Below are 12,406 nucleotides of genomic sequence, written 5' to 3' on the forward strand. Positions count from 1 at the left end.
TTGTTATTTTTACTTATTAAGAATGAATTCTTCTTTTTGCGATAAAACGCGGTGACAAACATTTATAAAAAATCATCTCTGTCTAATAACATTTGTTGATATGTGTTCAGCAAAAATACTATAAGGTAATAGATGAAAATTATAGTAAACAGTATTCGGATATTCTGTGATGAGAGATAAAATAATCTGAAGACACAGTTGAAATTACTACAAATGAGAGCAGGATTGTACAATTACATAATTTTCTTACGTAGTACTCACACAAGTACTATTTGTTAGTTAATCAATATTGCAACGCGACTGCAATTTCTCATTGAAGAAGAATATATCTATACTTAATATGATTAGCACAAGAACAAGTCTCTATAAAATTGTGCTTATATAAAGTTTATAATTAGGAATTAATACTCCATTTCAAAATTTAAAAATGTATATAGTACATAATTCTTCTTATAGTTCTATATTGATATAGCAGATATATGACCAAGAATTATGTGTTCGTTAATAGCTGTTATCCCTCTTATATGAAGACAAAAAATATTGTTAATCACATAATTGTAAGTAAGAATGCATATTGGGTTTTAAGCTTCTATCTGCTCTATTATTTTCTCTGTTTAACGTGATAAAAGTAATAATTTAATAATGATTCCACATGAAAAAAATGAAAAAAAATCAATGTTGATGATCTCATGTAACAAAATTTGCGTGTTTCATAGTATAGTACAATTTAATTGAGTGAAAAAATCTAAGTGATTTTTACATCAACCAATTATTACTGTGGAAATAGTATAATATAATACAACACAAGCATTTTTTTAATGAAAAAGATCAAGAAATAATAAATTTGTTCAGATTGGAGATTGACTCTTAATCATGTTTAATGCTATTCCTCTAGCCAGCAGAAAGATAATGTAGTGGACTAACAAATCACATTATTTTCTTCTGCGAGCATTAAACGTGTCGCAAGATGTGGAAGCACTGGTTTAGAATCGACTTATGGAACAAATAGGTTTTATCAGAAACTTATAACCCAACGTTACAAATGGTAAAACGTAAAATAACTACCTTGAATAAGCTGCAGTAACAGCTGGTAGATCTACTTGATCTTCGTTGATAGTAATAAAAGCAATAATTGTTCGAGTTGGATATTGGAGATCAATAAGAAGTTTTTATCTTCCGCCGAGATGCTCCAATGCCATTGAGAATATCGGTTAGTCATCTGATAAGTGCAGGTTTATAACTTTTGGTCGTACGGACACTGCAAGTCACAGAAAGAAACAGGAGCGGTTTGTTAGCAATCTGAAGTGCTACTTGAGATCTAAGCTTTAATTTCAATTTGTTTAGCTTCAAATAATGAACGATAATTGCATTTATCAAAACATATCAGTTGAAATTCATATTTCTATAATGATATATCTACTGCTTTCAAATACATTCAGAATCAATTTAATAGATAATTTTTATGGACAAATATCTAATGTTATCTCATTAAAAATTGTTTCCTTGAAACATAAATGATGTACTCTTGTTAATATATACATTCAACATCTAACAATGACAAAATGTTTAAGCTGCATGCAAATTAATGGTGATGAATTTTTTAGATGATGAGTTTTCTATTTATGGATTGACTTTTAATAAAAATAATATATATTTTAATAAAAATAATAAGGAGTTGTACGTAGACGTTCCAACAAAAAGAATACAAGCTTACTTTCCCACAATGCAAAAACTCATTTAACAAGTGCAAGCAATGAACTTTTTTCTGCATGATCGAATCTGTCCAACTGTTACTTAATAAAATTTGATGTGTAACAGTTGTGGAGACTTACTGTCTTAGAGTATGATAGCGATTTACTCGATCTGCAGACCTGAGAATCATGTTCATGCCTCGTTGTGGTTGGGGTACCGATTTATTTGCAGACGAATTTGTGGTATGGGTTTTCGCGATGCAAGAGGTTCTTATACTCGCCCTTGTCACTGGTTTCGATACAGACATTGAAGTAACAGGATTACTAGTAGATGTATTGTTGTTGTTGATATTATGGATTTGCGCTGTTGGTTTAGTAGACTTAACATTGCTGACCAGCCAGCTGTTTCTACAAGTTTTAGTATAGATTGTGATTTTGCGTATTTCTCCTTTTTTTTAATTTTCGCAACGTGCAACATTTAAAACGCCAGTTCAATTAATGAAGCAGAGAAAATGATTCTGAAGAAAAGGAAAGAAATAGACAGTTGCTGTTAGTTCACTAACCTTTTAGCAATAGTTGTTGTAGTAGATCTAGGTAGAAGAATTTTCCTCCGCATCGTAGGATCTTTTTCTTTGTTTGCAGCTAAAGTATTGACTGTGTTCTTCTGACCCTTTGTTGCTAATAATGGTCCTAAGTAACGACTAGGAGGATAATGTTTCCACTGATTATTCCAGTCCATTATTGATAATAAGTTAAATTGTGCTATGATATTTACTGTACAACTGTTGTTGATGGTCCAGTAGTTGCATTTGAAGAGGCATGATTTGTTGGTAAACGTTTTCTTTGAGCTTTGATTTGATTCAATCTATCACCTTGAGATAAAGTTGTATGTTTCGTCATACTAGTGCCCGCAGCAGGAGCATGGTCATCCAATGTAATTCCATCCACCCGATGCACTGTTCCCAAAACATTGTCTTGTTCCGTTGGAGAATTTTTCAAACTGGACAAGAAAGGTGGTTTAGATCTACCAATTATAGAATATATTCCATATTCATGTACAAGATTTCCATCTTTGGATTGCAATGGCTCTTTTAGTAAGGAATGAAGATACGCTTCTTTCCTGAAACATAAGATTTGCAATGTTCGAGTATTAAGATTTCATGTGTATATAAAAATAAGAATTGTAGCAGTGATGCACACTTTTCCAACCACTCCTGTTGATGTCCAATCACCGAACCTGGCCTACATATTCGTATCCACGCGATTGTTTCATGAGCTGTCAGATGATAATGTTTCATGATATAACAGCCTATTAGTGAGCCTGTCCTACCAAGACCTGCTCTACAATGTACAGCAATTGCTCCCTTTGCATTTTCTGCTATCTTAAGAAACTGTTGCATGATCGAGTCTGTAGGTGTTGAACCATCGACAAAAAACAGGTGTTTATGATCGAATCCGGCATCTGTGAACGTTGACGCATCATACATCTTCTTATTCAGGCGTACAATTGTAGATACGTTATTGTAACGAAAATACGTAAAATATGATTCTGGTGCATGAAATGGATACCCTGTAAAATCAAGTAAGATAAGTATGGTGATACAAAGAAAAATAGAAAATGATAATCAAGTTCGGCTTACCATTTTCAACTTTATATTTGGCATAAGGACCACAAAATGCTAGGAATTTGCCAGGGACAATCCAATTCAAATCCCCGTTCTCCACTTTTTCAAAATATTCATATTCTTTAACGCAAAAGTCTTGAAAATTAAAAAATCCAAGTCTGTGGCACTTATATATGGCGCTAAGGCATTCACTTAAAGATATTTCATACCATGGTGAACAGATAGAAGCATCTCTAAACATAATAAATGGTGGACTATCGGGACTACTGGTTAAACAATTGTAGGCTTCTTCTGCCGTATATTTACAGTATAATATCTGGAAAAGATAATATGGATAATTTCTTATGATTATATCATGCATTCGTTAACATAATTAAAACTTACAGCATAACTCCCTATAAGAAATGCAGCGTTAACTCTCTTTGCTGGATTCACAGATGTATAATGCACAATTCTCCTTTTTCTTAAGGTTAACGTTTTCAATTTTTTATTAACTTTTTGACAATAATGATATAACATAGCAAGGTTTAGTGGACCAAAATCATCATAAAAATTTTGATAGGTCAATTCATCGTCTATACTGAAATAATGAGTACTCAAAGTGCTCTTTGGCTTTGTCGTCGTCCTTAATGTTGCAAAATATAATCGATCTGTAATATAGATAGAAAGATTATTTACATTTTGAAGTTACTCGAGCAAAACTATAATTTATCTTTACCTTTTATAAACTCTGATGCACACACCAATATATCTTTTACATTCTCCATTTTCTATTGTTTGTTGTTTATTGTTATACGATATTGTGAACACCAGCTAAGCAATCCTGTCATCAGTGTATAACCGATACTAAAAAGAGCACAATTGAATTAACACACTTGGAGATCATAAATATAAACAGACAGAAGGTTAGATGTGGGTGTAGTAAAGATTAACTCGATCTATCTACCTACACACGGTAGTTACATTTGTAACGAATATCCAGTAAATAACGAATTCATAATTACAATTGCATATACAACAGCTACGATACGTGCTATTGCGAGAGCTTACTGGCTTACCTACACGACCGACACGACCGTTGCAAGATTCAAACTTGGTCAATCAATAGTTGGCGATGGCCGATAAGTTACGGTGTGGATAGTGCCCTTCCGGTTATATTTTATATGCATTTATAGATATAGATTACTTCATACTTAATATTAGTAAAGATAGTATGTTAATCGAGCAATGTCATTTTATAAAATGTGAACACGACAGTTACTTTGCTACGTATATTGAAACATCAGTATTCATTACAATAGCGGAAAAGAGTTTTTAAATATGCTGCCATGTTGATTGTGTCTGTATTTGTCCGTAGGTCGTAACATTAAAGTGCGATCACGAGATGCGAATTGAAAATTCAGAAAGTGAGGGAAGGATTCTGTACTTAGTAATATTACAGATAAATCCTTGAACTTAATATAATTAACTATAATATAATTATAACACAATTACGTTTCAACGAATTACATTATTTTTATTTGGATTGACATTGCTATACATAAAGTATATACATATCCTATACCAAAGTTTTTAAAATGCAAATAATGCCATTTCCTAAGCTGATTTACTAAAATATCAATATTATTAACTTGTGAACTTGTAAACTCTAAGAGTACTCTATTCTCGCCCTCATCTTCGCCTATCTGGCTTAAAAATTGTAATGTAATTTTCGAGTAAAATAGTACGTAACACAACCAGTACATAAATTAAAATTTTCATGTCTTACAGCTTCAAAAATTATAACACATTGTAGAGCTAAGAGAATACTTCCAACATTTATTTCATGTAGGACAAGAGCACGATCAAAACCACCTTTTAGGGAGAAATAATACTTACACAATTAGGTTAATTCAGCCGTAAGGATACCTAAGATAGGACCTACGATAATCTATCCCCTCATAATCCACTGTTCAACTGTTTATCATACTTTTATTTATTGCTTATATACGAACGGTTGGTGGAAGTAAGTACCAACGAGAACTACACGATGATGAATTAACTCATGAGCCATCTATTGACAGATAATTAAATCACCGCACGGCGCACTTTCAACTTCAACTTCGATTTCATTCGACCACATTCGACTCAATTCGACTCTTCGACTTCGACAGTTTCACCAGAGATCATCTCTGGTTTTGTGTTTGAGAAAGTACACAGTTTCTAGTAGTTTTGTCTAATTCGTGATTTGTAAACAAGAAGACAGCAATCGACGATGTACGTACAGAATAAAAATATGATTTACATAAACAAGAATATTTTTTTCTTGTATCTCTCATAATTTTATTTCATTTGATCATTTCGTATCTACATTATCTGGTCAGTAAACATTTTGAATAACCATAACCTCAAATTAAAATGTCTAAATACAGGAAAGATAAAAGTCTGTCAAAGTTGGACAGTATGGCAGATGTACGGGATATATTAGATATTGAGGTGCCAACTACTAGTGAACTTACCAAAGAGTCAATTATGGGTACTGACAAGAAGAAACAGAAGAAGTATGAATACAAAGTACCAAAAAGGCCAGAAGGAATGCATCGTGAAGTATTCGCATTGTTGTGTAAAGATAACACTGATGTGCCACCACTGTTTCCAACTGATACTGCAAAAGGATACAAACAAGTTAGAGCTAAGCTTGGTATGAAAAAAGTTAGACCATGGAAATGGACACCATTCACTAATCCTGCGAGAACAGACGGAGCAGTTTTTCATCATTGGCGGCGAGTCGCAGACGCTGGAAAGGAATATCCTTTTGCTAAATTTAACAAAAAGGTTCCTATTCCATCATATACCAATGCAGAATATGTTCAGCATTTGGTTACAAATGGTTGGACAATGGCAGAAACTGATCATTTATTTGATTTATGTAGAAGGTTTGATCTAAGGTTCATCATAATCAAAGACAGATGGGATTGTACAAAGTTTCCAGCAAGATCTGTGGAGGAATTGAAGGAAAGGCAAGTATATACTGTATAATGCCTTATTTCTATTTGTAAATTATATGTAATGCTTAGGTATTATCAAGTGTGTGCAGCCTTGACAAAAGCAAAATCTCACACGGACAAGGTTTACGTATTTGATGGTGAACATGAAAAACGTAGGAAAGAACAGCTTAAAAAATTATTTGAGAGAACACCAGAGCAGGTGGAAGAGGAGCAAATGTTATTAGCTGAATTAAGGAAAATTGAGCAGAGGAAGAAGGAACGAGATAGGAAGACACAAGATTTGCAAAAATTAATAACTGCCGCTGATCATCAAGCTGATCCAAGGAAAAATGAACGAAAACCTGCTAAAAAAAGTGGCGCTGCTGCTAGAAATAGACCAAATAAAACTGATACATCGCATGTAAATAATCGTAGTAGCATCTTTATCATTTTACAGTTAAGTTATTACAATGTACTAAAATAGACAACTTCCAGACCGTAGAATCTGCTGGGATCAAGTTCCCAGATTTCAAAAATAGTGGAGTTTCACTTCGGTCTCAGCGAATAAAGTTACCAAGCAGCTTAGGACAAAAGAAAATGAAGGGTATCGAACAAATGCTTAACGAACTTCGAATAGGTATTTTTCAAATCTGCTTTATATTTTATTTAATTTCTATTAGGATGTGATACCAATGCGATCTCGTTACAGAGTTGAATCCACCACCTACCGAACAAATATGCCAACAATTTAACGAATTGAGAAGCGATATCGTTTTACATTACGAACTTCGAAGCGCGTTATCGACATGCGATTACGAATTGCAATCGTTGAGGCATCAATACGAAGCTTTAGCTCCCGGAAAGGTATGTATTCTAAATAGATAAAATTTCCAATTTTCTTGGTAAATAATGTTAATTAACATTACATTTTCAGACGTTAACTATACCTTCCGCCTTGTTACCGAAAACAGAGCCAGAAGTTAAAGCAGACATAATAGATGTAGTGGGATCACCCAGCATGCCATCTATTACTCACTGATGTTTGGAATAAATTAGGCTAACAAAACTTGTAAATACTTTTCTGTATTTAATGTTCCTTTCCCTCTATAATTTTCTACTTTATAGTACAGATAAAGATTAAAAATCATTTAAAGAACGTTAAATTGGTCTATTATATTACTTTCCATTTGCCATAGAACTTCAACACATAGGAATACGAAATAACTCGAACACGTGCGAATTACTTACATACCTGTGTATTTTATATTGTCGACAAAAAGTAACAATGTACGGTCAAACCGTACAATTTATCTACAACAATCTACAGTAGATTACAATATGTTGTTTTAATGTCTTGTTTTTGGTTGAGGGTTAGGGAGAGGCAGGAATATTAGAATAACGGGAACTGTTTATACTTCTTTTTTTTTATTTCGTAAGGAAGAGGGAAATCGGGTTAAAAGTGTGGTGGAAAGATGGTCGATGCAGGCCTTTCTTCGTTCGTGCTCCGTTAATCGCAATACAGCTGACTGGTTTTATTTTTATTTTTCATTCCTTCTTTATTCTATATATTAAATTTATTTAGTAGCTCTAACCGTACTTGGTACGGTATAATGCATATATGTATCCTGCTTCTGTTTAATGATCGATAATCCACCGCCCGACTTTCTATGTGCGCCGTGCCGTGAGGACTCTCGGTCGAACTTAAGTGTAAGGAAAAACTGGGCGCAACGTTGCGATGGCTGGCATCGTTGACCCGCATATCCGATCCATTGTTCGCGAATCGTGCATCCCTTCGTCAATTTCTTTTTCTCTCACACACTCTTGCTTTCTCTCTCTCTCTCTCTCTCTCTCTCTCTCTTTTACGTGCTGACGATTCGATCGCTGTTGTCCTGATACTTAGCACAAACGTTTTTGTTTTTCGACCGATATATCATATGTTACCAATCTTTTTACCAATATTTAATTTACAGATATAAGTATTGTAGCGAGATGATTTATTAGACCGCGCCTGAAAATTTATTTGTCCTGTTCAACACAGATGCTGTAAATTTTATTACTAGAAAATTTATAATTGAGTTTGGGACCAGGATATCATATAATCGAACTTACAACAAATCTACAATTTTACTTTTTTTAATCATTCAGTATTGATGAAATGACGAAGAAGGGTGGTTTCAAAGCCTTTTAAGTATGGAGAGGCGCAATTTTTCTGTAGTCGCCTGATAAACACAACGAAACGCAAAGGATATCGAAAATTGCTCCATGTTTAAAAGTGAAAACAAACAATGATGAAAACAAACAAGCGACCGTTCCATCTTATCGTAAGAATTGTTTTATACTACAGGAATAAGGAACGATCGAACACGTCAGCTCGTTCCACCGATATCTTCGATCGCATTTTTATTTCATTCAAGCAACGTGATCGATCTTTACGGACATTCCCGCAACGAGAAAAGCACGACCGTTCGTTTCTTCGACGTAGGAATAACGGGTTGGGTGGAAAGAGAGAAAAAGTAGTCGAGCCACGAATTAAAGGAACAATGCGGCTTCGTACACGCGTAAAATACGTGTCTATATGTATATACATAATACATACTGCTATACATACATGCTATACATATATACACATATGTAACTGTAGCAATAAATATTTAATAATCATAATAATTGTAGCGATAATAATAATAATGATAACAGTACTAATTAGTACGGACAACCTGTAATTTACAGAGTGTACAATGCATATAGTATTCTCGCTTGTTAGCCGTATTCACGCCTTCCATTCTTTTCTTACTCCTCCGCTTTCTTTCATTCTTTCTTTCTCTTATTTTTTACATAACGCGAAACCGTCCACAGAGGGTTATTGATTCGATAATGTTCGAGCGATCCTGCAACTGACCAGAGAAGAAATTTGTTTCGTTTATTTTATATATTTTTTTTAAGTTATTTTAATAATTTAAGTTACTTTTGTTGTTTCGTTATTTTTTTGGTTGTTTCTTATAACATGTAACATGAGAAATCTTATTCGTTAAAGACATTCCCTACACAACACGGCTACGGTAATGCGTCATGGATATGTGCGCAAGTGCGTGTGAAGAAGAATAGAGAGGGAGAGACAGAAAGAGACAGATTGAAACAGAGAGAAAGAGAGAGAGAGAGAGAGAGAGAGAGACAGAGACGGTTGGGGGATGTACGAAGGAACTGAAGAGGGGTTGAAGAAGGCTAGAAGTAGGATCTGACTTATGAGTTATGAGACTGAGAAGTCAGACCTGAGGGAGAGAGGTTGCAAAGAAGAGGCTGGTTACTTCTTTGGTTGAATTCGGGGGGTGGATTCGAGGCTGAATTCGAGTGTCCGCACGTACGCGCGCGTACGCACGTGCGCACATAGGCACACGTTTTTTTATAATCGTTTTTTCTCTTTAATGTTTATACGTATAGATTCCAGTATTATAATATCTATCATTGATGTTCTTGTTCTTCTGTTGCTTGTTGTTGCATTTGAAGTTAACTAGCTTTCTCGATTATGTATATGTATATATATATATATATACACATAAGTATATGTACAGTACATATATATGTGGATATATATAGTTGCTATTATGTAATAACAACATGTACGTTCGTCAAGTGCACCCAATTTTTTCCTTCTCTCTCTCTCTCTCTCTCTCTCTCTCTCTTTCCCTCGCTCTCTTTTTCTCTCAGTTTCATCCACACGCTTTATTTTCTCCCGCTACTAATTCCATTTTCATCTTGTTCTCCTTAATACATACATTCGTTCTCTCTTTCATTCGCTTTTGCATGCCTATTAATGTTTCTACCTATATTGTATATAACTACAATGCTATGGTAGACAACAACAAGTAATATTATCCTAAACTTTTGTTTCATCTGCTTTCTCTACATCGTATTCGTATATGCCGTAAAAATGTTGTATATAATGATATTAATATATTGTTTACATACTCAGATTTTATTGCGCGCAGTATCGATCGCATTGGCGCCGTTACGCGATCGATCGTTTATCGATGGTTGAGATTATGTCTCCTCTCTGTTCCCTTTTCTCGTCGAAGAAATACCTTACCCGATACAAGAACAATTCGCGCCGTTACAAATTTAATTTGAAAGCTCTATTTTATAGGATCAACGAGACAAAGCGAAAGAGGACACCGTAATTTAATCGATGCTAGACGCTCGTTCGATATCGGTTCCAACGCGATAACGTTTTCTTTTTAACATCTTGCTGTTGTATGTTCATTTATGTTTTATTCTTTTTTTCTTTTTCACGGAGCTTTTTCACTGTGCTCGTTTCTTCATTTTTTTCTTCTTCTCTTAACTCTTGCTTGTAATTCTTGTTAAACGTTTAAACTCGTATGATTTTTCTCTAGTTTATATAAGCCGAAACTTCTCTAAGTTTAACATCCTGCGTGATGTGTAAATAACGTGGTCGTTGGTGCAACATTTGTCTTTGTCCCTGTTGAGAGTTGACGCGTCCCCATTCAATCGTTCGAAACCGAGGAGCGCGTCAAGTACGAAATTACCACCGTAACAATGAGACAAACAGAAAGCATGGTCATCTATCGAGAGCATCGATTTGCCGTTTATATAATATTTCGACGAGGGTATCACAAAAATCGTCAAATCGAACGCTTATCGAGACCTCGTTGTTTCTCGATCAAATTGCACGTGCACGCTGCAATCCGTAGTAAAATTTATAATATTTATATTTTATACGTCTTATGTATATATACACGAACTAGGCTGGTTTCATCTAATCGCATGTACCCTAAATATCCGCGAGAAACAGAATCGACCCTTGCGCATTCCAATTTTAAATCTGCCACCACCCATCCATCCTCGACTTCATGAATTTCTGACATACTTTATCGACATTGGAATTAAGACTAATGCTGCGTTAACAGAAATTTTCTTCTTGCCGCGCATCTCGAACTGTCAAAGATTCGATAATTTCGTACAAAATAGTTCGTCTACCGCACGTTAACATAAAAACAGAAGCGAATCGTTAATCCATGATCTATGAGATCAGGGGGAGATGAAAAATCGTATGACGATAAAAATGATGAGAATCATACAGAGGAACGTGCATAGTTTGAAACGCGGACGCTCGAGGGTGGCTAAAGAGTTAAAAGAGGAACGACAATGACACATATTCGTACGCACGAGCGAAAGAAGGCGTTACCGTAATAAAATCGTCCTATCTTCGGACTCTCATTCCCGACGTATACAACGTTAGAACCTTTACGTATTTATATGAACTTGTATGTATATAATCATGTAGATAATATGTTATGTATATATTTATGTATAGCAGTTTAATTATTTATAATATTCCTATATCCATTTTTCATCTAAGTCTCTTCAACAAACCCAGGATTTCCATTATTCTTTGTTCATTCTCTCGCCTGGCATTTCACAAAATCCAAATTTTTCTTATAATTTAGTAACGTATCGTACCTATTGCGTGTTCTACTTTTGCGGCGATGGACGGGGGTAAAACCCTATGTAATGCGACGAATTCAACAACGACAATCATAAAATATATAATATATGTGTATATATATATTGTATATATATTTATATATATGTAGTATATATATACGTGAAAAAAAATAACCGGAACAAACGAGACCGAATTATTTATAATATATATATTTATATGTATGTATATATTCTATTATGTGAAATCGCGAGCGCACGCGCGTGCGCGCGTACGTCTTTGCCTTATTCGAATCAGCGAGTAACATCTCGCTGTTTGTTCCGTTTTGGTTGTCGTAGTAATTGTTGATTTTGTGTCGTGTTGTCGCAACTAATCATAAGAAACGATAATTTGATAAGGCCGCGGATCGATATTTAATAATTCTCGTGGCATCGCTTTTACACGATGCACGCGTGCAGATCAATTGCACGCGCGCGCACACACATATCTTATAAATTAAATACATTATTTATTATTTAGTGCGGTGTGCGTGAGTAGATGTGTGCGCGCGAGCGCGCGCGCGCTCCTTATTACTCCAACGATTACGATCCGAAAACAATATACAGGGTGTTGCGTAAAAAGTATTAGAGCCGGAAATGGCAGAGTGAGATGGTCATTCTGAACAAC

General features: G+C 34.7%; 2 protein-coding genes across 4 annotated transcripts; one reads left to right on the forward strand and one right to left on the reverse strand.

Moving 5' to 3' along the window:
* Nucleotides 1-6: 6 nt before the first annotated feature.
* On the reverse strand, nucleotides 7-4,368 carry cdc14 (cell division cycle protein 14). Of its 3 annotated transcripts, none has more exons than XM_018032726.2 (9): nucleotides 4,263-4,368; nucleotides 4,035-4,162; nucleotides 3,701-3,966; nucleotides 3,332-3,632; nucleotides 2,892-3,261; nucleotides 2,467-2,811; nucleotides 2,255-2,392; nucleotides 1,872-2,099; nucleotides 7-1,258 (listed from the first exon to the last, which is right to left on the reverse strand). In XM_018032726.2, exons 2-9 carry the CDS (start codon nucleotides 4,081-4,083, stop codon nucleotides 1,216-1,218), a joined length of 1,740 nt encoding a protein of 579 aa, XP_017888215.1. In that variant the 5' UTR covers nucleotides 4,084-4,162; nucleotides 4,263-4,368; the 3' UTR covers nucleotides 7-1,215. The 3 variants fall into 3 exon arrangements, with proteins under 3 accessions (XP_017888215.1, XP_017888214.1, XP_017888216.1); XM_018032725.2 differs by having other exon boundaries at nucleotides 1,833-2,099; XM_018032727.2 differs by lacking the exon at nucleotides 1,872-2,099.
* An 859-nt stretch (nucleotides 4,369-5,227) lies between these two features.
* On the forward strand, nucleotides 5,228-7,356 carry DMAP1 (DNA methyltransferase 1 associated protein 1). Its single transcript, XM_018032728.2, has 6 exons — nucleotides 5,228-5,572; nucleotides 5,728-6,315; nucleotides 6,373-6,703; nucleotides 6,778-6,919; nucleotides 6,992-7,146; nucleotides 7,217-7,356. Coding segments are annotated over exons 1-6 (1,323 nt in total). The 5' UTR covers nucleotides 5,228-5,570; the 3' UTR covers nucleotides 7,322-7,356.
* Nucleotides 7,357-12,406: the final 5,050 nt, after the last annotated feature.

This window comes from Ceratina calcarata, unplaced genomic scaffold (assembly GCF_001652005.2).
Source record: "Ceratina calcarata isolate Rehan_Ccalc_2016 unplaced genomic scaffold, ASM165200v1 scaffold588.2, whole genome shotgun sequence".
Lineage (NCBI taxonomy): Eukaryota > Metazoa > Arthropoda > Insecta > Hymenoptera > Apidae > Ceratina > Ceratina calcarata.